Source organism: Oncorhynchus tshawytscha, linkage group LG31 (genome assembly GCF_018296145.1).
Source record: "Oncorhynchus tshawytscha isolate Ot180627B linkage group LG31, Otsh_v2.0, whole genome shotgun sequence".
NCBI lineage: Eukaryota > Metazoa > Chordata > Actinopteri > Salmoniformes > Salmonidae > Oncorhynchus > Oncorhynchus tshawytscha.
The window spans coordinates 12532635-12554628 of NC_056459.1; the positions used below are offsets into that span (position 1 = coordinate 12532635).

A 21994-nucleotide genomic window follows, 5' to 3' on the forward strand; every position below is an offset into this window, starting at 1 on the left:
ACGATTCCAAACTTCTCCACATTTTTCATATGAATATGTTCTACCCAAAAAAAAGTCTATGGATGAGGGGATGGTTATAACTGGCGCTCCATTCAGAGAAAGCAGTCATCACACAATGGCCTGGCACCCTTTGTGTCCTCCCTCACTCGGTGTGTCCCCCTGAACTCTGTCCCCCACCTCCTGACCACCAGCTGTGACAAGAACAACTGCCCCCCCCCACCCCCACCCAAACACCGCAGTAACGAACGACAGGGGGTGGGGACTGGGGGAGTGGTCACCTTCCTCCCTCTTTGGGGATGCATCTGTCTTACCCTCCTCCAACTAAAATCCCACCCCCTTCTCTCTCTCCTTCCATATCTGTCCAGTCCGGTACGGTGTCCCGTCCTCTCTCCTCCCTGACTTTGACGATTTTCCTATAGCAGGCCCTCCAGGACAGGGACAGGGGTAAGGGATGAGAGGTGATCCCTCCCCTCCCCTCCCCTCCCACACACAATGACCATCTTCACCTTCTGCGCCTTCTTTTTTCTCCCTCATTCTTTCTCTCCTCTCTCCCATTGTTCAAATCTCTGGCCTTGCATCTGTCCTGTCCTATCCTGGCTGTCCTCCTGTCCTGTCCATGACCATGACCATGACTGGTTCAAGAGCAGAAGGGAGAGGGAATTGGACTGTCTGTCATGAGGACAGTGTGTGTGAAAAAGCAGACCCCTATGCCCTCCAATAACCTTTAAGCAGTGCATATGGCTAAGGGTTTCCAACTTTAAAGTAGGACTTTCAACTTGTGTGGAGTCTGACATCATAATAACAGCATGATATCTCAGGGTATTCCATATTATTCTATATTATCAGTATTGCCTTGTTGGTAGGAATAGGGAACAACAAATAGATGAATGAGCTAAAAATAGTGAATTAATTCAATAATGAATTAGTCCCATGGTCATTGCTATTCTATATGATTTTTGCCTAACCAATACGTTTGTATTATTATTATTGGGTGCAGCATGGCAATTTTAAGTCCATACTATGGTGGTGGATTGTAGCCACAGTATCAAGTATCATAGAAAATATTGAGAGGACATTCTAGCTGAATATACCTCGAGTATCACACTTTGAAAGGGACTAAGATTTTAGGTCACTTTGGGCCTCCATTTGACATTGACAATGTCCATGAACCAATAATTTCACCCATTTCATGTGACCACCATCCTAAAAAGCTCTTTGTTCTTTTTTCTTTAACAAATAGAGAGAAATAAATAAATAGATTAATTAATTAATACATTAAAGACCACCTCGTCCAGGGCCAATCCACTTGTGAAAGACTGATAGGGAGAACTATTGATTGACCAGGTCAAAGAGGCTGACACAACATGGATATGAGAGAGCCTTAACAGCTGGGTGCAAAGTAGAGTGATTTAAATGGAATACGGGGGTGAAGGGATATATGGATATCTAGGTTACATGACTAAGATGTACGCCTACCTTCTTTTAGTTTTTTACTTTCTAGGTAATATTTTGCTAGCTTGGTATCAGGTAACATTTTGCTAGCTATAGGTTACATTTTGTTAGGTATTATGTAAGGTGTTGGTAGCTAGGGATTGTAACAGTTTGCTTACTACTAGCTATTGTAACTAAGCAAGCAATCCTTGTCGAAACCAGAACGTCCATAAGGGCAGGAGCCTATCTCCTGTTTCTGTAGCTTGAGGCAGCTTTATGTACAAGTACACCCCCTGGGCAGGACGCTAGCCTATCACAGGTATTGTCACTAGGTGTTGTAATAAGTCCTTCAAAACAACTATATTTGGCTAGATCATTAAGGAAAAGCTAAATACATTGTAATATACTGATTGACTTTGAAAGTGCAAATGCATTATTAGATATATTACATCAACATCAATATATTGCATATACAGTATCAGTTACATATCCAGTGGCAATTATTGCTTCTAGAGAGGCAGGGGAGAAAACGCATGATTACATTCTGATATACAGTACATTCGGAAAGTACTCAGATCCCTTGACTTTTTCCAGATTTTGTTACGTTACAGCCTTATTCTAAAATGGATTAAATTGTTTTTTTTTCCTCTGATAAATCTACACACAATACCCCATAATGACAAAGAAAAACCGTTTTTTTAAACATTTTAGCAAATGTATTAAAAATGAAAAAATGAAATATCACATTTACGTAAGTATTCAGTCCCTTTACTCTGTACTTTGTTGAAGCACCTTTGTCAGTCTCTGAGCTCTATGGACAATTCCTTCATGGCTTGGTTTTTGCTCTGACATGCACTGTCAACTGTGGGACCTTAAATAGACAGGTGTGTGCCTTTCCAAATCCTGTCCAATCAATTGAATCTACCACAGATGGACTCCAATCAAGTTGTAGAAACATCTCAAGGATGATCAATGGAACCAGGATGCACCTGAGCTCAACTTCGAGTCTCATAGTAAAGGGTCTGAATACTTATATAAATAAGCAATTTCAATACATTTGCAAAAATTACAAAAAAAACGGTTTTCACTTTGTCATTATGGGGTATTATGTGCAGATTAATGAGAATTCATTTTAATCCATTTTCTAATAAGGCTGTAATGTCACAAAATGTGGAAAAAGTCAAGGGGTTTGAATACTTTCCAAATGCACTGTAATCCTATCCATAGTTGTTTATGGGAGGGCAATGTTTTTCTTATTATGTTGTTGGTCACTCACATTACCCAGAGATGGTCCTTAGTATATTGGTCAACCCTTAGGATAGCCAATTAAAATGGGGGAGGGTGAAATATGAGGAGGGTGAACATATGGACAGTTCCTGGGTGATGGATGGGCCTGATGGATGAGGTATTGGTAGCAGTGGACACACACACACACACACACACACACACACACACACACACACACACACACACACACACACACACACACACACACACACACACACACACACACACACACACAAGTCCAGCTGGAGACCAGTGTCAATGTTTAATTACAAGTGGGAACTCAGGGTCTCTTTCGCACCAATAGTATCACCAAAAACGACCAACCCCCATCCCCACCTGCACCTCACCCCTCCCTTCAAAGCTCTAAGGGGGCCAAAGGTGAGGTGAAAGGGTGGAGCTTGGGTATCGACTCCTCTCTCCCAAACTCACCCATTTTCCTTCCCTTCCCTGGCAGAAGTCATGGCCAATACAGGTTCATGTGATGGCATCAGCAAGTCCCAATAGCCCAAAGCTCAAACCCTACACCCATACACCCCCACCCCCATCACCACCACCACACTTTCTGGACATGGACCCCCCCCATCCCCTATCCTGCTCCTGTGATCACGTGTATCTGTCAGCGTCATGGTCAGTTGATGGTCATTTACTGACCCAGGATAAAGCTTTATCAATGTGATCAGCAGCACTGGGTTAAAACAATAGAACCATTGGCTAAGGCTCACTCTGTGACTTGTAAAGCTATTCTTGGAGGATATCACTTACTGTATAAATGCTTAATTAATCATTTAAACTTTACTTTGACTCAGGCTCTGCCTCTTAGTGAGGTGAGGCAAGTACAGTATTACCGTTTGCATACTATTGTGTTGACCTTAACTGTACTCTCCTGGCTCTAATATTTTATTTTCACATTGTCATGTTCAGCACAGTGCTAGCAACATTGGTGGATTTTTTTTATATATATTTTTTATTTATTTCACCTTTATTTAACCAGGTAGGCTAGTTGAGAACAAGCTCTCATTTGCAACTGCGACCTGGCCAAGATAAAGCATAGCAGTGTGAACAGACAACACAGAGTTACACATGGAGTAAACAATTTGTGAAACTAGGCCAGCTCAGTACAACCTGGCTCGGGTTACTTCGGCATAGTAGTGTGAAAAGGGTTAGGAGGGAGCTCACCTTGCACCACCAGTCTTCCCAGTGCAGTACGCCTCATCCTGGTCCCGGGGCGGTTGGCGGCGCACACGTACACCCCCGAGTGCTGCAGTGACACGTCCGAGATCATCAGGTTTCCAGTGCCCAACACCTGGATGCCCTCCACCCCGATGGAGCGCCCATCTGGAGAGAGCACACAAAGGAATAAGACATAGGCCAACATAATACAAAAAAACACAGGGTTTAATGAAAATCAAGTTTGAAACCTTAAGTTTATAGAAGGGTTGGTTGTTTAGCAACAAAATCAACGCGTGCACAACTATGGGGCAAAACAGGTTTGGCTTAGATTGTTGACAACATGTAAACTAGATTTCATCTCCAATGTTTATTAAAAACATAAAGTTGTACAATGAGCACTTGTTGTCTCAAATACAGCATTACAGTTGTTGGTTAGCTAGCTAGCACATTTTTGCCATGTTAGCATAGACGTGACATCAGTCAAAACACCTCAAAACAAGGTATGGTATCAAGAAGAAGATAAAACTAACTAATACGAGCCACTTACGATTCCCTGCACGGCAGTTTATTGTCATTGTTGCTAGCTATCTGGCCATCCACAATCACAACAACAACAGCCTTCTGCCCCATTGAAGGGGGCACATTGTTTTTATGACGTTCTCAGCTCACTCACCTATAGAGCAATATAGTGCATAATACGCAGAATAGCTAATACAGAGATCAACTCATTGTTTAGCTACAGTCGTGGCCAAAAGTTTTGAGAATGACACAAATATTAATTTTCACAAAGTCTGCTGCCTCAGTTTGTATGATGTCAATTTGCATATACTCCAAAATGTTATGAAGAGTGATCAGATGAATTGCAATTAAATGCAAAATCCCTCTTTGCCATGCAAATGAACTGAATCCCAAAAAAACATTTCCACTGCATTTATCAACCCTGCCACAAAAGGACCAGCTGACATCATGTCAGTGATTCTCTCGTTAACACAGGTGTGAGTGTTGAGGAGGACAAGGCTGGAGATCACTCTGTCATGCTAATTGAGTTCGAATAACAGACTGGAAGCTTCAAAAGGAGGGTGGTGCTTGGCATCATTGTTCTTCCTCTGTCAACCATGATACCTGCAAGGAAACATGTGCCGTCATCATTGCTTTGAACAAAAAGGGCTTCACAGGCAAGGATATTGCTGCCAGTAAGATTGCACCTAAATCAACCATTTATCGGAGAGGAGAGCGGTTCAATTGCTGTGAAGAAGGCTTCAGGGCGCCCAGGAAAGTCCAGCAAGCACCAGGACCATCTCCTAAAGTTGATTCAGCTGCAGGATCGAGGCACCACCAGTACAGAGTTTTCTCAGGAATGCCAGCAGGCAGGTGTGAGTGCATCTGCACGCACAGTGAGGCAAAGACTTTTGGAAGATGGCCTGGTGTCAAGAAGGGCAGCAAAGAAGAATGTTTCCACTACATTTTTCTCTCCAGGTAAAACATCAGGGACAGACTAATATTCTGCAAAAGGTACAGGGATTGGACTGCTGAGGACTGGGGTAAAGTCATTTTCTCTGATGAATCCCCTTTCCGATTGTTTAGGACATCTGGGAAAAAGCTTGTCTGGAGAAGACAAGGTGAGCGCTACCACCAGTCCTGTGTCATACCAACAATAAGGCTGTTGATGTGTGGGTTTGCTTCTCAGCCAAGGGAGTGGGCTCTCTCACAATTTTGCCTAAGAACACAGCAATGAATAAAGAATGGTACCAACACATCCTCCGAGAGCAACTTCTCCCAACCATCCAGGAACTGTTTGGTGATGAACAATGCCTTTTCCAGCATGATGGAGCACCTTGCCATAAGGCAAAAGTGATAACTAAATGGCTCGGGGAACAAAACATCGATATTTTGGGTCCATGGCCAGGAAACTCCCCAGACCTTAATCCCATTGAGAACTTGTGGTCAATCCTCAAGAGGCGGGTGGACAAACAAAACCCCACAAATTCTGACAAACTCCAAGCATTGATTATGCAAGAATGGGCTGCCATCATGTGGCTCAGAAGTTAATTGACAGCATGCCAGGGCGGATTGGAGAGGTCTTGAAAAAGAAGGGTCAACACTGCAAATATTGACTCTTTGCATCAACTTCATGTCATTGTCAATAAAAGCCTTTGACACTTATGAAATGCATTCAGTATTCCATAGTAAAATCTAACAAAAATATCTAAAGACACTGAGGCAGCACACTTTGTGGAAATTAATATTTGTGTCATTCTCAAAACTTTTGGCCACGACTGTACTATCATTAACTCAGTGTGGTATAAATTAAGGCTAATGTATGCCATTCTGATTGCATGAGAACAGTTGTTACCCAGCCTGCTCCAGGACACAATGGGCCGGGGGTTCCCTGTGGCAATGCACTCCAAAATGGCTGTCTGGTGGACGGTGATGGTCAGGTTCTGGGGCCCAGAGAGGATAACTGGCTCCTTGTAGATCCTGGAAGCCTCACCTGTAGAGAGGGAAAAAGGACACGAACAAAGAGAGAGAAGATAAGACACTACTGTTAAACAGGTTCGTCGGCTGAACCAGACCATGTTCGGACTTTGGCTTTAGCCTATAGGGATTTTGTCAACATTTGTGATTAGCATAAACGTGGCCAGTTTAATATTCTATTCTTTAGTTGTCCAAAACAACTAAAATATAGATTGAAAAGCTACATGAACAAACCCAGTCGTCTCAGATAAAACTGTAAAGGACCTCGGCGTTACTCTGGACCCTGATCTCTCTTTTGAAGAACATATCAAGACCATTTCAAGGACAGCTTTTTTCCATCTACGTAACATTGCAAAAATCAGAAACTTTCTGTCCAAAAATGATGCAGAAAAATTTATCCATGCTTTTGTCACTTCTAGGTTAGACTACTGCAATGCTCTACTTTCCGGCTACCCGGATAAAGCACTAAATAAACTTCAGTTGGTGCTAAATACGGCTGCTAGAATCCTGACTAGAACCAAAAAAATTTATCATATTACTCCAGTGCTAGCCTCTCTACACTGGCTTCCTGTCAAAGCAAGGGCTGATTTCAAGGTTTTACTGCTAACCTACAAAGCATTACATGGGCTTGCTCCTACCTATCTCTCTGATTTGGTCCTGCCGTACATACCTACACGTACGCTACGGTCACAAGACGCAGGCCTCCTAATTGTCCCTAGAATTTCTAAGCAAACAGCTGGAGGCAGGGCTTTCTCCTATAGAGCTCCATTTTAATGGAACGGTCTGCCTACCCATGTCAGAGACGCAAACTCGGTCTCAACCTTTAAGTCTTTACTGAAGACTCATCTCTTCAGTGGGTCATATGATTGAGTGTAGTCTGGCCCAGGAGTGGGAAGGTGAACGGAAAGGCTCTGGAGCAACGAACCGCCCTTGCTGTCTCTGCCTGGCCGGTTCCCCTCTTTCCACTGGGATTCTCTGCCTCTAACCCTATTACAGGGGCTGAGTCACTGGCTTACTGGGGCTCTCTCATGCCGTCCCTGGAAGGGGTCCGTCACCTGAGTGGGTTGATTCACTGATGTGGTCATCCTGTCTGGGTTGGCGCCCCCCCTTGGGTTGTGCCATGGCAGAGATCTTTGTGGGCTATACTCAGCCTTGTCTCAGGATGGTAAGTTGGTGGTTGAAGATATCCCTCTAGTGGTGTGGGGGCTGTGCTTTGGCAAAGTGGGTGGGGTTATATCCTTCCTGTTTGGCCCTGTCCGGGGGTGTCCTCGGATGGGGCCACAGTGTCTCCTGACCCCTCCTGTCTCAGCCTCCAGTATTTATGCTGCAGTAGTTTATGTGTCGGGGGGCTAGGGTCAGTTTGTTATATCTGGAGTACTTCTCCTGTCCTATTCGGTGTCCTGTGTGAATCTAAGTGTGCGTTCTCTCCTTCTCTCTTTCTTTCTCTCTCTCGGAGGATCTGAGCTCTAGGACCATGCCCCAGGACTACCTGACATGATGACTCCTTGCTGTCCCCAGTCCACCTGGCCGTGCTGCTGCTCCAGTTTCAACTGTTCTGCCTTATTATTATTCGACCATGCTGGTCATTTATGAACATTTTAACATCTTGGCCATGTTCTGTTAAAATCTCCACCCGGCACAGCCAGAAGAGGACTGGCCACCCCACATATGCTCTCTCTAATTCTCTTTCTCTCTCTCGGAGGACCTGAGCCCTAGGACCATGCCCCAGGACTACCTGACATGATGACTCCTTGCTGTCCCCAGTCCATCTGACTGTGCTGCTGCTCCAGTTTCAACTGTTCTGCCTTATTATTATACGACCATGCTGGTCATTTATGAACATTTGAACATCTTGGCCATGTTCTGTTATAATCTCCACCCGGCACAGCCAGAAGAGGACTGGCCACCCCACATAGCCTGGTTCCTCTCTAGGTTTCTTCCTAGGTTTTGGCCTTTCTAGGGAGTTTTTCCTAGCCACTGTGCTTCTACACCTGCATTGCTTGCTGTTTGGGGTTTTAGGCTGGGTTTCTGTACAGCACTTTGAGATATCAGCTGATGTACGAAGGGCTATATAAATAAATTTGATTTGATACTGTAAGGGCTGGTTTCCCAGGAACAGATTAAGACTAGTCCTGAAATAAGATGAGCTATCAATGGAGAGTTGCCATTGAGCATGCTTTTTAGTCCAGGACAAGGCTTCATGTGAGTGGGGTCAGTACCACTCACCGGTTACATTGAGCACAGCCTCATGGCTGAAGCGTGTGTTGGCGATGTTGGAGGCCTTACAACGATACACCCCGGCATCAATCCGCCTCACACCAGTCACCTGGAGGATACCCATTGGCAGGAGAGTGTACCTGGACAAGGGAAGGGGAGGGGTTTAGAGAGGTGTGAGTGCACAGGTAGATGTGACATATAGTTCGGCTGAGAATTTAAAAGTTAGCTACTTTTTCAAAATCTCTGTCTGCAGCATGGTAGCTACATCGCTAATGTAGCAATTTATCTTGCAGGGTGACACCAAGCGCCAAGTTCATTAGCAATCATCCCAAAATAATAACATTAGGAACCGTGTGTGTCTGTGTGTGTGTGCGTGCGTAGGAGTGTATAGGCCTATATACACTGAGTGTCCAAAACATAAGAAACCCCTTCCTAATTTTGAGTTGCAGCCCCTTTTGCCCTCAGAACAGCCTCAATTTGTCAGGTTTGGACTACAATGTGTTGAAATCAATCCACAGGGATGCTGGCACATGTTGACTCCGAAGCTTCCAACAGTTGTGTCAAGTTGGCTGGATGTTCTTTGGGTGGTGGACCATTCTTGAAACACAAGGGAAACTGTTGAGCGTGGAAACCCCAGCAGTGTTGCAGTTCTTGACACACTCAACCCAGTGCACCTGGCACCTACTGCCATATCCCACTCAAAGGCACTTAAATCTTTTGTCTTGCCCATTCACCCGCTGAATGGCACACATACACAATTCATGTCTCAATTGTCTTAAGGCTTAAAAATCCTTCTTTAACCGGTCTCCTCCCCTTCGTCTACACTGATTGAAGTGGACTTAACAGGTGACATTAATAAGCTTTACTGTGGATTCACCTGGTCACTCTATGTCATGGAAAGGTGTTCGTAAATGTTTTATACATTCAGTGTATTATGATGATGTTACCTGTTGTCGGTAGTAGTGAGTGGGGTTCTGTCCCTTTCCCAAGTGATGTTGGCCTCTGGCACACTATTGACCTGGCACTTGAAGCGAGCCACACCGCCATCGTCCACTGACATGGACTCTGGGTGTGTGTGGAACTTAGGGAGGGCTGAGGAAGAAAGAACAACAAAAGTTATATCTCCATTTAACATTTATTGACACGGGATATTCTAATTGAGAGAAAATCTCTCTTTTGCAAGAGGAGACCTGGTCCAAGAGCCAACAATATTATACAAAAATATATATCTATAAGATGTACATATAATTAATATGCACAACATATGAAAGTCGTTCATTCGGTCACGTGTGTGTGTGTGTGTGTGTGTGTGTGTGTGTGTGTGTGTGTGCGCGTGCGCGTGTTAGAAAGAGAGACAGCGAAGGGAAAGGGAGAGAGCGAGAGAGATGGGGGGCTTTGGGATTTGGGTGTTGAACAGTATGCGTAGGACAGTTCGTGTCTGTACAGAATGCACGTGTTTATCTTAAATCTTGTCTGAACACAAGGCTTTGTGTGTGTGTGTGTTTTGTGTGTGGCAGTACACTTAGTGGGGTGTACCATTCATCACCCACAATGTCACAAAGAAACACAAGAGATGAAAAGTATGAGGTGGTCTCGGGTTGCCAGATATGCAATTAAGGTGTTCTCAGTTTGGAGCATCATGTATAACAGTCTATAGATTCCGATGGGGTTTTGGGTTGCCAGGTATGTGACAATGGTGTTCGCAGTATGGAGAACAGAACAGACTCTCCTGTTATGACAGAAAGGGGACTACATGTAGTGATCTCCTATAGATAAGACAAAAGCCATTGTTTGGCCTCCACTGTTTTTATGACTTCTGATTAAAGCAGGGACATATAAATAATGTCTGGTAAAATGACTGTAGCATTACACTGGAGTGAATGGGAGGACCTGGTAACATTCACTGCTGGTTCTCTTCTAAATCACATTCAGAGGGGAATATTATTGACTAATTGTGTGTTTGTGTAGCCAGGCTACACATTGAACATGTTACTCATTGTAAAGCCTTGTTCACATTACCCATAAGCACTCCGTTACGAATATCATGCATTTCAATGGGGACGTCCACAACGGAGGGAAAATGAAACGCCCCCCTTGCGTTTGAAGGCTCCGTTGCGAGCGAGACGCCGCATACTTTGACATTTTCCAAACTTTGCTTCGCCTTCAATCCAGCCAGAGTCCGTTGAAGAACAGAAAGTTACCAAACCACAGCAGATGGTGAAAATATTTGGTTTTCGGTGATGTCTTTCTGGGATAGCTAGAAACATATAAACAATTACCCATTATATTATATGACTGTTGCCTCCCGTTTAAGTTTATTGTGATTGTAATGATGTTTTTTTAAATTATAATTATTAGGTGGAGGTCGCTGGCTACAGTGAGGTCCTGAGCGCTCTGGAGCAGGTTTTCATCAAGGATCTCTCTGTACTTTGTTCCATTCATCTTTCCCTCGACTAGTCTCCCAGTCCCTGCAGCTGAAAATATCACCACAGCATGATGCTCCCACCACCATGTTTCACCGTAGGGATGGTGCCAGTTTACTTACAGACATGATGCTTGGCATTCAGGCCAAAGACTTCAATCTTGGTTTCATCAGACCAGAGAATCTTGTTTCTCATGGTCTGAGAATCCTTTAGGTGCCTTTTGGCAAACTCAAAGCATGTGCTTTTTACTGAGGAGTGGATTCCTTCTGGCCACTCTACCATAGAGACCATAAAGGCCTGATTGGTAGAGTCCTGCAGAGATGGTTGTCCTTCTGGAAGTTGTCCCAACTCCCCAGAGAAATTCTGGAGCTCTGTCATAGTGACCATCGGGTTCTTGGTCACCTCCCTGACAAAGTCCATTCTCCCCCGGTTGCTCAGTTTGGCCGGGCGGCCAAGTCTTGGAAGAGTCGCCACCATTCTTCCATTTAAGAATGATGGAGGCCACTGTGCTCTTGGGGCCCTTCAATGCTTCAGACAGTTTTTGGTACCCTTCACCACAATCCTGTCTCGGAGCTCTACGGACAATTCCTTCGACCTCATGGCTTGGTTTTTGCTCTGACATGCTCTGTCAACTGTGGGACCTTTTTATATACAGGTGTGTGCCTTTCCAAATCATGTCCAATCAATTGAATTTACCATAGGTGGACTCCAATCAATTCGTAGAAACATCTAAAGGATGATCAATGGAAACAGGATGCACCTGAGCTCAATTTCATAGCAAAGGGTCTGACTTAAGATGGGTAATCTTTGCATTGATACAGTCTTTAAAATGAGTTATTTAGCTACTGTATTTCTAAGTGAAAGTAGTGATTGGCTGGTGGAGAGCAACCATGCCAGAAAGTGTAAATTAACCATTTCCTTTAATACTCAATACTATCGTGTCTTGTGTTGTGTATAGATAGATAGGTGAAGTGTTTTCTGTTTATTGTACTGTATGTGTATTGAGTGTTAGATATGCCCTCTACATAAGTGACTGTTACGTAGGTCACCATTACATAAATAACACTAGTGAACCAAAAAACAGTATGTAAGGCAGGTGAACTCACATGCCAGCTGAACCCGGGCCTTGCGGCTGACCAGCATGCCAAAGCGGTTCTGAGCGGCGCAGTCGTACTCTCCAACATCCGTCTCACTTCCGACTCTGTCTAGTCGTTTCTGGAAGCTCTGGATGAAGAGGGTCCCATTGGGCAGCACCTGTACACGCTCCCCCATAACTACGGGCACCCCATTCTTGCGCCACGTGATCGAGATGGAACCCTCGCCCTCTACCCGGCAGTCCAGCATCAGCGGCCGATCCCGCACAGCGATGACGTCACTGGGCTCCAATAGGATCGCCAGCTCCTTGGCACCACATACATCTAGAAAGGGGCGTGAAGAAGATCATTGGCTGTTAAGGTTGAGAATATCAGTGTTGGTTCATTTTGTAGACCAGTACAGTGGGGGTGATGCTATTGCATGTGTCTAATCACCCACTATGAGTGAATTCACTAAGGATCTTAATGTTGGCTATATATAGTAGCTTACCTGTTCATCCAATCACTTTAAGATCAGTTAAGAGGACCAGTAAGGGAGATTGATACTCTGACCCTATGGGACCATCCATTAAAGGAAAAACTTCAAACTGAATTTGTAAACTATACCTCACAGAACTTTCTACTTGGGCATTGAGCATGCCATGGCGGGAGCCTTGCCTGTCTCTAATCCATTCATACACCAAGATTCCTATCCCATTCCCTATGTATCTGTGTTTACAAGCAAAGTCTGAGATGCAACAACACAGAAGGTGACCGGTATAGAGATGGACAGTCACGTTCGCCAGGTGACGAACTCGTCCAACCCCAAAAACTGCCCTTGACACTCTACACTGGCCAACTGATTGATGGCTGTGTTAGTTCCGCGTCCAAAACACTTTTACTGAAACCGGCCACAATAATAGGGCTGAATGCCGGGGAGTCATTGAGCCAAAGAGGGCAGGAACAATGGCTGAGATGGAGGCAGAAGACTAGAGAGGGTTAGTGGGGTCAAGTTAGGAGAACTTCTATTGAACCAAGCGCAGACCGGCAACAATGGCGCAGTGACGACACTTACACTTGTTTTTACCCTACCTTCCGACAACCCCCTAGAAAGTCCCATCACCATAAACCTACACCCCCACCCCCTATGGGGGCCATCTGCCCCTCTTATTCCCCCTGCATCCCTGCCTCCCTTTCACCAAGGCTCTGGGGTGACTTTCCCATGCCACTGGATCACCCCATTCGCCTCTTGAAGTTGACCCCACCAACATGGCAAGTCTTCCCAAAAACCGCTGTCCCGCCTTGACCCCTCAAGATGGCCGTTCCCTTTCTCCCAGCTGTTGAAGTGGGGGAGGGAAAGGGAGTCAGAGAGTGACACACCCGAAAAGCCTCAATGCCCACTGCTCTTGAACTTGCATGATAAGACACACCATCAAAATAATGGATAACTTTTGCATCTGTTAATCTGAACTGAATAGTCATACACACCATTAAAACTGTCTACACTGTATTTCTGATCAATTTGATGTTATGTAATGGACAAAAAAAAGGCTTTTCTTTCAAAAACAAGGACATTTCTAAGTGACCCCAAACTGTTGAACGGGAGTGTAGCTCTCGCTACTTTGCACAGAAGGATACCTGTTTTCTAAGGGTACCTTGCCAAGCCTTAAAGAAAAAATACTTTTCATTAGTCCACTGTTGATAGAGCCAAACAAAAAAATGTAACACTAGCTGTCAAGGTTTTCATTTTGCATCAGCATGATGATGTCGCTGGTGATACTTTGCTTCATGCAAAACCTTTTGGGACTGTATCAACAGTTAACTAATGAAACAAATACCAAAATATATATATTTTTTGTTGTTGTTGTATTTCACCCCCTTTTTCTCCCCAATTTCGTGGTATCCAATTGGTAGTAGTTACAGTCTTGTCTCATCGCTGCAACTCCTGTACGGACTCGGGAGAGGCGAAGGTCAAGAGCCATGTGTCCCCCGAAACACAACCCAACCAAGCCGCACTGCTTCTTGACACAATGCCCATCCAACCCAGAAGCCAGCCGCACCAATGTGTCAGAGGAAACACCGTACACCTGGCGACCGTGTCAGCATGCACTGCGCCCGGCCCGCCACAGGAGTCGCTAGTGCGCAATGAGACAAGGATATCCCTGCCGGCCAAACCCTCCCCTAACCTGGACGACGCTGGGCCCCATGGGCCTCCCTGTTGCGGCCGGCTGCGACAGAGCCTGGACTTGAATACAGAATCTCTAGTGGCACAGCTAGCACTGCGATGCAGTGCCTTAGACCACTGCTCCACTCGGGAGGCCCTCAAAATATTGTTTTTGAGTGGATTTTCCATTTAAGCTTCTACAGGCCCAAAGTGGTAAGGTCAGGTTCCAAGTTCAGCTCAGAACAACATAATGTATCACATCCAGGCTGCATCACATCCGGACATGATTGGGAGTCCCATAGGGCAGCGCACAATTGACACAGCATCGTCCGGGTGTGGCCAGGGTAGGCCGTCATTGTAAATAAGAATTTGTTCTTAACTGACTTGCCTTGTTAAATAAAGGTTAAATTAAATAAAAAATAAATACAACATGTATGGTATTCACCCTTTTCCCACATTTTGTTATGCTACCGCATTAATTTAAAATGGACTAAATTGAGATGTTGTGTCACTGGCCGACACACAATACCCCATGATATCAAGGTGGAATTGTGTTTTTAGAAATGTTTACAAATTAATTAAAAATTAAAAGCTGAAATGTCTTGAGTCAACAAGTATTCAACCCCTTTGTTATGGCAAGCCTAAATAAGTTCAGGAGTAGAAATGTGCTTAACAAGTCAAATAAGTTGCATGGACTCACTATGTGTGCAATAATAGTGTTTAACGTGATTTTTGAATGACTACTTCATATCTGTATCCCACACATACAATTATCTGTAAGGTCCTTCAGTCGAGTAGGGAATTTCAAACACAAATTCAACAACAAAGACCAGGGAGGTTTTCCAATGCCTCGCAAAGAAGGGCACCTATTGGTAGATGGGTAAATGTAAAAACAGCAGACATTGAATATCCATTTGAGTATGGTGAAGTTATTAATTACACTTTCGATGGTGTATCAATACACCCTGTCACTACAAAGATACAGGCCTCCTTCCTAACTCAGTTGCCGAAGAAGAAGGAACACGCTCAGGGATTTCACAATGAGGCCAATAGTAACTTTAAAACAGAGTTTAATGGCTGTGATAGGAGAAAACTGAGGATGGATCAACAACATTGTAGCTACTCCACAATTACTAACCTACAGAAATTACTGAGTGAAAAGAAGGAAGCCTGTACATAATAAATGATTCCCAAACCTGCATTCTGTTTGCATTCTGTCCAACAATGATCAACAACCAACTTGACAAAGCTTAAAGAATTTTTTAAATAATAATGTTTAAATATTGTACAAAGCTCTTAGATAGTTACCCAGAAAGACTCACAGCTGTAATTGCTGCCAAAGGTGATTCTAACATGTATTTACTCAGAGGTGTGAATGCTTACGTAAATTTGATAATTCTGTATTTAATTTTCAATACATTTTCAAACATTTCAAAAAACATGTTTTCACAATGTCATTATGGGATATTGTGTGTAGATGGTGGTGAAAAAAATGTGTCAATCCATTTTTATTTCAGGGTGTAACTCAAAGAAATGTGGAATAAGTGAAGGGTAATGAATATTTTCTGAAGGCACTGTGTCAGTATAATGGACCAACATATTTTAGATATATGGCTTTCTAAACCCAGTTCAAATTGCTAGGCCACAGCCCAACTTTGCACTGAATAGCCACCATAATAATATGCATCTCTATACGCATCGACAAAGAGATTGATCAAGGGTCCCCTTCTTTTGTGTCCGGATAAACGTATTCACAATGCTCTAATCTGGGTGATGTGATGCCTTCAAGGCAGCAATGCAATCACTATGGCCACGGCTGCTACATATTGCTAGCTAGCGACAAGAAATTGGGTGCTAGATTAAGGCCTTTGAAGTTAGCCCACATGTGCTCTCTCTCTCTAAAACAGTCAAATGTTGACCCAACTATGCTACTTATCCATTATTACCATGTGGTCTGTTCTTATATGGATGTGTGATGGAGTGCTCAAATTAGAGGATGAATTCAATTTCAGAGGTGCAGGGTCCGAAAATAGTTTTTGGGGGGTTTTCCTGAGCAGCAGGGATCCCCCACCCTGTCCTCACCCTGGAGGCTGTGACCCTAATCCTTCAGGGGTCATGAGAGAGTTGAAGAAGAGTTTATGGAAGGGAGGAGGAGGGGATGGAGGGATAGAGGGGACACTTGGATCCGGCCACCAGGTCTGTCACATTCACCCCCCCCTCCCCCACCCCCCACTCGGTAACCAATGTCTCCTGGGCCGCTGGCCCTGAACTTTACAAGCTATTGTAACGTGGACCAGTGATCTTCTTAGCCAGCCACCCACACCCCAAAAAGAGAGGGAGAGAGAGTGAAAGGGGGTCCTGAGCGCCGGGATAAGGCAAACATACGCAAATCCCCTCATTGATTGTGTTATGCTTTCCTCTAGCATTGCCTTCCCTGTCTCTCTCTATATCTGTTTGAGTGGCAGCCAGCTACGGCTAGACTATGACTGAAGAACCAGTATATTAAAACTGGGACCTGGACCAACCTTCCGCACAAAGTACCACAGGCTTTAATAAGGCAATAAACATTCTATTGAATGGACTTGGATGGAGGGGTTGGCTGAGAAACTCACGCTTTACAGGGCTGTAACAGTGCAATGAAGTTTTGAGGCAAGGAGAGAACATTTGGTCTCACATTCGTAATCAGGTGGCATATTTGATCAAAAAAATCCACTGACTATTGGCCTTAGTGTTATAACCAGTAGTGCATCAAATGAAGGCTGCACTTGTGCTGAAAATGTCTAAAAGTAGAAAACACATTTTTAAGCTTGCAGGCATAATGACTTAAAGCCTGCAGGCATAATGACTTAAAGCCTGCAGGCATAATGACTTAAAGCCTGCAGGCATAATGACTTAAAGCCTGCAGGCATAATGACTTAAAGCCTGCAGGCATAATGACTTAAAGCCTGCAGGCATAATGACTTAAAGCCTGCAGGCATAATGACTGAAAGCCTGCAGGCATAACGACTTAAAGCCTGCAGGCATAATGACTTAAAGCCTGCAGGCATAATGACTTAAAGCCTGCAGGCATAATGACTTAAAGCCTGCAGGCATAATGACTTAAAGCCTGCAGGCATAATGACTTAAAGCCTGCAGGCATAATGACTTAAAGCCTGCAGGCATAATGACTGAAAGCCTGCAGGCATAACGACTTAAAGCCTGCAGGCATAATGACTGAAAGCCTGCAGACATAATGACTGAAAGCCTGCAGGCATAATGACTTAAAACCTGCAGGCATAATGACTTAAAGCCTGCAGGCATAATGCTTTATAACTTGATATAACTTGTTGTGAGCTTTTATAATGTCTGGTAATAAGTCTTGCAATACCTTATGGGGGAAAAGTAGAACAAAATATACTGTATATATATGTTCGAAGACTGAATTGTAACTACTTTCTTTGGCCACTTTGTTCATCCTCCACAACTGATTATCATTTCAATTTCTGTGGCCAAAAAGGATGAAAAAAGTGAGAATAGCTATTGAAACTATCCCTTTCCTTCCTATCCAAAAAGTAAACCCGGGCTTTTGTGTGGGATTACTAATGTATTCTATGCACCTTGAAAAATTCCTCCCCTCCCCTCCCTTCTCCCCATTAGATCCATTACAGCAGTGGGGGAGCCGGCGTAAACAATGCCTGAATGCAGAGCTCAGGAGCTAGGAGGAGAAATCCTGAAGGAACGGGGTGTGGAAATGGGAATCGCTGGGAGGTGTGAGGCTCAGTACCCAGCGGCAAGCCCCTTTGTCTCGCTAATGGGAGTTAAACTCTCTCCCTCGCTCCGTATCCCCATCTCCTTTTAGTGGTTATGCAAACATGCTATTGTCGCGGGCTACCGGCTTGCGAGGCGGGGGCACCCAAATTGCCCAAGTGTTTTGTTTGAGTATCGTCATTATCTGGCATATGCCAAGTTCAAAGTTGAGTAAACACGACACCACTGTTTCCGATGTTGAGGAGGAAGCTAAGCATGTGCCACCATGTTTGGACTCCTCCCTCACAGATGTAAATGGGGCAAATTAACTAACACTGCATGCAAATTACTGAACTGATTTTGTTTGTAATGGACACATATTATCCATTCATTGGGAGAAGAAAACAATGAATCAGCTAATTTAGAGCTTGGCTTTCTTAGCTATGGGTTTGTTTTCATGCCTGGAGACATTAACACATTTAATTGACAGCCTTACATTTCAGGCTATTTGCGTGTTTGGATCAACTACATAATCCAGGCCCAATTTGAAACATCTCCACCTCAACTCAAAGAGCCATGAAATCAGCACTGTCTCTTTTTTAGAACTATTGATCCTCTCAGTTCTTATTTATATCACCAGAGAAGGTCCCCAGAGGACAAAGAGCAGAAATGACCATCTGCATTTGGAGATTGGATTATTTCTGATGGGGATGGACAAACACACCGGTCTTAAAAGGGCCTGGACAAATTTCGGCCTACTCTGGACCCCTCGTTGGATCAATAAACAATAATCTCCAATGCGATGGGGTTGGAGACCTCACTGCTTGCCCTCCCATTTTTAATCACTTGGGTGTGGGCCAGCAGAAGGGGACACAGCTTATTCCTAGTATCAAGGAAATCTCACTAAACAGAGAAAGGCATTGTGGGCCATGGTGGGTCCTCCTAGGACATAACATAATAATCTACACAGAGGGTGCTATCTTGTAAGGTCCTACCACACTGGGCCTGAAGGCTTTCAATAAATCAATCTACTGGTATATCTGCAGTACCTGGGTGGTGTTCAGTTGTGCACACTGTAGCAAAACGCTTTGCAACGGAAAACAAAAACAAGCGTTTCTTACTCGACAAGTTCAGATAGTCCCTGAAAGTTCGGCCCAGAGTTAGCAAACTATTGTCTGCTCATTGATTGGGTCATTAATGCTTCTCTTCACCTTTTCCATGTCTGAGTGTCTGTTTGAATTTAACACTGGCTAAAGTTTCTAGAACCTCTAAGGTAATTTTGAGTACAAAGTCTTCCATTTTGAATTTGATACCACAGTCACGACCACTGGAAATGGCTTCAGAAAATGGCACCAAGCAAGGTACCATGTACCGTGGTAAATGTCATTGACAAGTCTGTGCTTTATTTACCTAAACGATGGGTTGGGATTGAATGAAAACCTACAATGATGCAGCCTTTTAATTCAAAACACCAGCTCCTCTGTAAAGGTTACCTCACACGCGGGGTGTTTTAATTAAAATAACGGATGTGTGTACTATACACTGCCGCTCGGGTTAAACATTGAGCATTGGCCTCCCAAGTGGCGCAGGGGTCTAAGGCACTGCATCACACTGCTATCCAGGTTCGGACTCGATCTGTAGATCCGGGTTTGACCCGGGAGTCCCATGAGGCGGCGCACAATTGGCCCAGCGTCGTCCGGGTTAGGGGAGGGTTTGGCCGGCTAGGATGTCCTTGTCCCATTGCGGTCTAGCGACTCCTTGTGGCAGCCGGGCGCATGCACGCTGACTTCGGACGCCAGCTGTACAGTGTTTCCTAAGACACATTGGTGCGGCTGGCTTCCAAGTTAAGCGAGCATTGTGTCAAGAAGCAGTGCGGCGTGGCGGGGTTGTGTTTTGGAGGACGTACGGCTCTTGACCTTCACCTCTCCCGAGTCCGTACGGGAGTTGCAGCGATGGGACAAGACTGTAACTACCAATTAGATATCATGAAATTGGGGAGAAAAAAAAGAGATAAAAAGTACCAAAAAATATACAATAACATTGAGCATTAATACCAGAGAGAATTAACTAACCAGGTGCTCGATCAGGCCGCTAATTGTCTGGCCGACAAATGATAAAAACCCAGGCAAAGAGCGATGTCTAATGTCCCAGGTGCCCTTGATGATAGACACACACAGAAGCTGAACTGGAACATTGGAGTGTGTTCTGTGTTTGTCACCAACTTCAACTGACTGTTTGTCTCGTAGTTCTGTATAGAGTACCTGTTTTGGTCTCATTAATTGCACACCAAAAGCAAATGGTACAACATATAACTCTCGTCAGATAATGGCTTGGATGGCAAAGCTTTAAGGATAACAATAGCATTGAACGGCAGGCGAAGTGAATGTCCCAAGGATGCTTACTGCTTGTGAAATTAGAAAGAGCAGTACACATTTGAGCAGATCATGACAGGGTCTCCATAGGACTTCTCTGTCCCCATCATCCCATCAGTGAATGTCAGTGATAGGGAAGACTATAGTAGGCTCATGTAGCGGCCAATGAATGGGAGCCGCTCTGCTACACAGGAAGAGTAGAGTGAACGTCTGAGGAGGTTTGAGGACCTAGTAGCCTAGGTGAACTCACACTATTAAACACTCACACTATTTAAGCACCTAGAGATGTAGGATATTGATTTGATCACCCTGTTGCAGGAAAACTTTCCTGCAATTCAGGACATTTAAAACTTGTAGTTTATTTGAAGGTTTAAAAAGGTTTCTGAAGTTTGTGATTTCCATTTAGAAATTTCAGACTTGATTTTCCCTAATGAAAAATGTATCAACCCCTACAACAATGTCCATTGATTATAATCTACATTTCCTGTTCCTGCAGGATTCTTTTCATGCCGTAGCAAAATGGCTCAAATTAAGATCCTACATATTTATGGATTGCGATATGCTAATATCATCCACTTCCATTCCGAATTGATCTTAAAAATAACGGTAGGTTGTATTTTGAGCGGAACATCCCTTTAAGAGATTAGTGACACTTGTTTCTACATCTGCTTTACACAACACAGTGGTAGAAAACCCACACACCATGTCATCAGCACGCTATCAGTGTCTCTGTGTCAGGCAGCACGCTATCAGTGTCTCTGTGTCAGGTTTCCCACGAGTCGCCCTGCATGCATGGGTTATGGGGTGGGATTAGCTCTGTCAGATCTGTGCTGCGATAGGCCTGTCACGTTGGCCCCCATAATTGTATCTTCAGCAGGGGAGATCTGCCATGTATTACCATAAGCCCAAAGAGGATAGAGATGTTTCCCTCCTTTAATGCTGGATGGAGGGATGGAGCAGTTGCCCAGCACAGGGTTATTGTCCCTGTGTGGATTATACCAATGGGGTGTCTTGTTGGACTTGGAGGGGTCCTATGGTCCTATCCCTATATCTAGGTACCTCTGGATGGTGTGTGTGTGTGTGTGGGGGGGATATGTGATGTGGACATGGTCCCAGGCAGCTGTGGGAGGATTACCCTTGATGGACACACACACACACACACACACACCCTTTTTAATAAGGTCTCTGGGCCAGACTCACAGAGAGGGAGTGGGGCCAGTGTTATGGAGATGAGGGTGTGTGAGGGTCAGGTCACTACTGGGGCGGGGTGAGGCGCCTGGCCATTGTCTCCCTGGCTTTTCTTGTTCCCCCATTACCAACCACTCCATTGACCAGAAGGGGACCCCAAAGGTTAAGTCCCCCACCCTACCCCACCACCCTAGGTCACAACAGCCCCCTCTTTCTCCCTAAAAGGTCATAGGTCCCTCCCTAAACCCCTTTCTCTAGTCCAACTCTCCCACACACCTTCTGTTCGGCTCCTTCACTGAGTTGTTGTTTAGACTGGATACTATATGTTGCCAGATTTGATTACAATACAAAGGACCCCAACACACTGGGCCTAGGGCCTATTTTAAGTTAGGCCTTAACTTTCTAAATCATATGAAATGCTATATCTTAGTTTCTTTATATGAAGTCTTCATATGAGTTGTTAGGCCT

At 44.4% G+C, this 21994-nt stretch overlaps 1 protein-coding gene across 1 annotated transcript in view; it reads right to left on the reverse strand.

Annotated features, from left to right (window-relative positions):
• LOC112229327 (immunoglobulin superfamily DCC subclass member 3-like) overlaps positions 1-21994 on the reverse strand; it is a 36211-nt gene that overhangs the window by 11148 nt on the left and 3069 nt on the right. Inside the window, exons 2-6 of the mRNA XM_042309825.1 lie at positions 12110-12421; positions 9528-9672; positions 8590-8720; positions 6242-6379; positions 3895-4053 (exon numbers count right to left, since the gene is read on the reverse strand). Of these exons, the coding sequence (XP_042165759.1) occupies positions 3895-4053; positions 6242-6379; positions 8590-8720; positions 9528-9672; positions 12110-12421 (885 nt within the window). The remainder of the gene's footprint in view (positions 1-3894; positions 4054-6241; positions 6380-8589; positions 8721-9527; positions 9673-12109; positions 12422-21994) is intronic.